Source organism: Lolium rigidum, chromosome 7 (genome assembly GCF_022539505.1).
Source record: "Lolium rigidum isolate FL_2022 chromosome 7, APGP_CSIRO_Lrig_0.1, whole genome shotgun sequence".
NCBI lineage: Eukaryota > Viridiplantae > Streptophyta > Magnoliopsida > Poales > Poaceae > Lolium > Lolium rigidum.
In genome coordinates this window covers 316,267,294-316,271,263 of record NC_061514.1, presented here as the reverse complement: position 1 = coordinate 316,271,263, position 3,970 = coordinate 316,267,294, and the positions used below count along the sequence as shown (strand labels likewise).

General features: G+C 53.2%; 1 protein-coding gene across 1 annotated transcript; it reads right to left on the bottom strand.

The window, feature by feature from the left end:
• Window positions 1-314: 314 nt before the first annotated feature.
• LOC124669635 (CASP-like protein 4B1) lies at window positions 315-1,728 on the bottom strand. The gene is made up of 3 exons (XM_047206214.1): window positions 1,382-1,728; window positions 1,143-1,263; window positions 315-801 (listed from the first exon to the last, which is right to left on the bottom strand). Exons 1-3 carry the CDS (start codon window positions 1,726-1,728, stop codon window positions 616-618), a joined length of 654 nt encoding a protein of 217 aa, XP_047062170.1. The 3' UTR covers window positions 315-615.
• Between the last annotated feature and the right edge of the window lie 2,242 nt (window positions 1,729-3,970).

The following is a 3,970-nucleotide window of genomic DNA, read 5'->3' as shown; positions in this document are numbered from 1 at the left end:
TTATTAAGTTTCAGAAGTTGATTTTCAAAAATTATCAAAATATATTCAATGTTATTCTTCTTGTGTAGCTCTTTTCATTAGAAACTCAAATATTCAAACGGTTCATAAATTAAAATTATGGTTCAAAAGCTACGAAGATTTCAAAATTAAAATCTAGATCTAGTAGTCTATATGAGAAAGAATCTAGCAACGAGTACAATAGAGGAGAGAGAATGTGGGTCCGTGCACGGGGCAAACCCATTCCTCCTATGTGGCCTATAAGTTTTTGCAACCTCTACAAAATAGATTCAAATGAATCAGATTACACGGGATTACAATAGAAGAATTCACATATTGATTTGCAGAAGTTCTTTCCTTCAAAGCGAAAGAACATGTATAGGTTTTAGCTAATTTCTTCTACAACAGCCATCAATCTCTTGACCCGTCCGTCGTATCCCTAGTCGCGAAAGCTAGCGCACCAAGACACCAACGGCTAATTTTCATCTCGGAATTCACATGCTGATTGCAACAAAAAGTTCCAGTGAAAGAGCATACATGGATTGAACTAACTTCTTTACAGCAGCAATCAATCTCTCGATCCGCTGCATGCTGGCTTAGCTAATACTCGTAGTGGTACTAGTAGTGTGCTTGTCGCTTGCACCCTGAGAGCATGGCCGAGAAGGCGAGCGCGGCGAAGGCGAGGAAGCCCAGGACGATGGACGCCGCGATGGCGTCCGTGAAGACGTTGACCACCGCCGACCTCATGCGGATCGTGATCGGGAGAGCAGCCGCCGACGCCGTGACCAGCAGATACGCCACCGCCTGCATTCATTCAGATCACAGGCTTGTGAAGCAGACGTGATTACTTGAACAAAACTGTATGCATCCGTACAAAGTTATATAATCAGCTAAGTAAACTTAACCCGTAAGCTAGCTAAGCCATCACTCAGGAAAAGAGAGATAAAGAAATTATTTTTTCTTTTGGCTGTTTAATTTGTGTTGATACTACATATATTAGCTAGATCAGAAAAATCCAGAGTACAAAGCCATCCACATGTAAAAATGGCACGTGATATTTGGTACAGAAAATTCCTTGCAAAGGCATCATAAACACAATATGCTTGGGATCGTCGGTGTTTAACGGTCAAGCAAGATCACTTCACCTGATCGCCGGCGACGTCAAGAAAGCTGGCATGGGCGGCGCCGCGGCGCATCCGGCGAAACTTCCGCAGCGCCTGCACCGCCGAGTACATGAACGCCACGACAGAGACCCCGAGAAGATACCTAGCAAATTGATGAGCAAAGGGGTTAAGCCACAAACCAACTCATGATCAACACCGCTCGCACACAACAATGTTAGCATGCATGATGGAGCTAGCTAATTATGGTGTACGCAGCGCACCTGTACTCTTGGTAGCGGAGGAAGTCCATCCAGTCCCCGTGGCGGCATGACGCGACGAGCGACATGGCCACGAAGGCCGAGAGCGCGGCGCCGGCGCGCATCACGAGGATGATCCCGTCGAGCACCTGGCCGCCGCCATCGTCGTGGTGGCCTCTCTCCCTGGCGCTAGGCGCCGAGACCGTCGTCAACGTCACGGCGTGCCCGGCGCCGCCCTGCGAGTATGTCGACTGCTTCTGCTTCTTGGCGGCCGCCGGCGCCGGTGCCGGGTCGGGGGGCGGGGACGGAGGCGGCGGCGGTGGGGACTTGGGGACGTAGTGGGCGTCGGGGGACGCGATCTGCAAAGCCATGCCTTAGCACGTAAGGAACCACGTGCTGGCAAGCAAGCGAGCTCCTACATATATGAGCAGATGAGCTGATGCTTTTCTATGGAGTGATTGCAGATATTGCATTTGCTTTCTCGCTTTGGGGAGTTTGCTGGGTAAGAGCATCTCCAACAGGCGCGCTATATAGGCCGCGCGGCATAAAAACGTCCGATATAGCGCGCGCGGGACAGAATCAGGCGCTCCAGCAGGCGCGGTAAACGGCGCGGTGCTGTAAAATTTTTAGGGCGCGCGGCGTTTTGCACAATCCGGAGCGGCATATCCGGCGCGTCGGCTGCAGCGCGCGGCATCGCTCGTCCAACCGCGAAAAATCCCCGCGCTGAAACTTCCTCCCCCGCGTCGCTGCCCCGAGCCCAATCCGTCGTCTCCGCGCGCCGCCGGCGATCCCGACGATGGACGACCCCTCCGGCAACCCGCCGACCCCTCCCTACTCGTCACACCCTCCGCCGCCGCCGCCACTTCCGCCGCGCCGGCGCCAAACCCTAGCGGCGGCGCCGACGCCGGGAACCCAACGGCCGCTGCGCGGGCGCCGTTCGTCCCGCCGCGCGGGGCACTACACGCAGGCGCTGCCGCGGCGCAGATGGCCGCGCAGGGCACCGGCAACGCGCGGCCCGCGCCGAGGAGGGGGAAGGCGCCGTCAACGAAACGGCCTCACGTCGGCCCCGCCGCCGTCGCGCCACCGGGAGTATGGGAGCACCACCGGGAGTATGGGAGGCTCCGTGAGTGGTGTGTACGGGAGTATGGGAGCACCACCGGGAGGCTTCGTGTCTTCCATGAATGCTACTATTCCTCCTTCAACCCAAGATGACGAGGACGAAGAAGAAGGTGTTGACTTGGAAAATGCGGAAGTGTGATATGCATTTGTGATATGCATTGTTTCACTTTGTCCATTTGAACCATATGTCGTGTGTCATTGTTGAACTACGTCATTTTGTGTGTCCTTGTTGAACTATGTGATGTTGTTGCACTTTGTGTCATTTATTTCATGAATTGTGTCATTTCTTTCATGAATTGTGAATGCAAAATAGACTAGAAATCTGTTTTCCGCGCCCGCGCGCGCTGTATTTTGCAGCGCCTGGCGGAGGACCATTTTTCCTGCGCGCGCACGCGCTGTATTTTGCCGCGCCCGGCGGAGGAAAAAACGGCACAGCGCGCCATATCTGTTTACCGCGCGCGGATTCTTGGTTTTAGCGCGCCGCGATATAGCGCGCCTGTTGGAGATGCTCTAAGTAAAGTGAGAAAGGAAGTCGAGAAGAAAGGATACACCCAATGCGATGTGATGTGGCGCGCACTTGCTCATCAGCTGTGCTGTGCAGATGTGCTCCAAGACGCCGGGGAAATGTGTGGAAGGAACATGATTTTTAAGAGTGCTTCGGTGTCCCCTGAGCTTTCCATAGTTCTAAAAAGTTAGAGTTGCTCCAAATACGTGAAGTTGGTTCCCTGAAATAAGAAAACACGGAGCGGCTATTTATTTACGTCTCGCTGCCACCGATAAGTGACCAAAACGTAACACACATCTTATCTTCCCACCCCCTCCTCTACCGGGCATGTTTTCTAACACACAGACTCTTCGCCGATTCACCGCAGCGTGATTTACATTTGCCGCCACCGAATCGAGGTCATCGGCGAACGAATCGACGTATCTTCCGCAGGAGTCGAACTTGTCTAATTCATTCTCGTCGCTGCGCAAATCGAGTTGTAGCTCGCTGCCGCAGGAGCTTGTTGTGGCCGCAACTACGTCTCACGCCGCCTCAACTAGCTCTTGGACGAACATCATTGCCATCATCATCGGCCAAAGAGATAGAACAAACCGCCATGTCATCCCCTTGCACCCCACCTTCCCTACACCCATATTTCACCATATCCAACTTTCTATAAGGACCATTTATATATATCCCTAGGCCCAGTTCATGAGCTGAGCTCAAGCTGCTGCTGCTGTTGTTTTACTGCACTTGACACATTAGTAGTTCTCCGTCTAATAATCGATGTCCCAAGAAAGAAGAAATCAAGAACGGTCGATATGGGCTGCGACGGTTCCGTGAGACGAGCTTGAGCGTGCGATGCTCCTGCACCTCCTTCTGCGGCCGCTGGTACTCGTCGGTCAGCGTCTCGCAGCAGCGCTCCAGGAACTGGCAGTCCACCTCCGTCTGCTCCAGCTTCATCCTGGGTGAGGCGGCGTGGGACGTGGTGGAGGCAACAACAAGCTGCT

Coding starts and splice junctions, on each gene's coding strand:
- LOC124669635 (XM_047206214.1), bottom strand. CDS start 1,728: ATGGCTTTGCAGATCGCGTCCCCCGACGCCCACTACGTCCCCAAGTCC. Junction 1,264..1,381: donor CTCCGCTACCAAGAGTACAG/GTGCGCTGCGTA, acceptor TCAATTTGCTAG/GTATCTTCTCGGGGTCTCTG. Junction 802..1,142: donor TTGACGTCGCCGGCGATCAG/GTGAAGTGATCT, acceptor GAATGAATGCAG/GCGGTGGCGTATCTGCTGGT.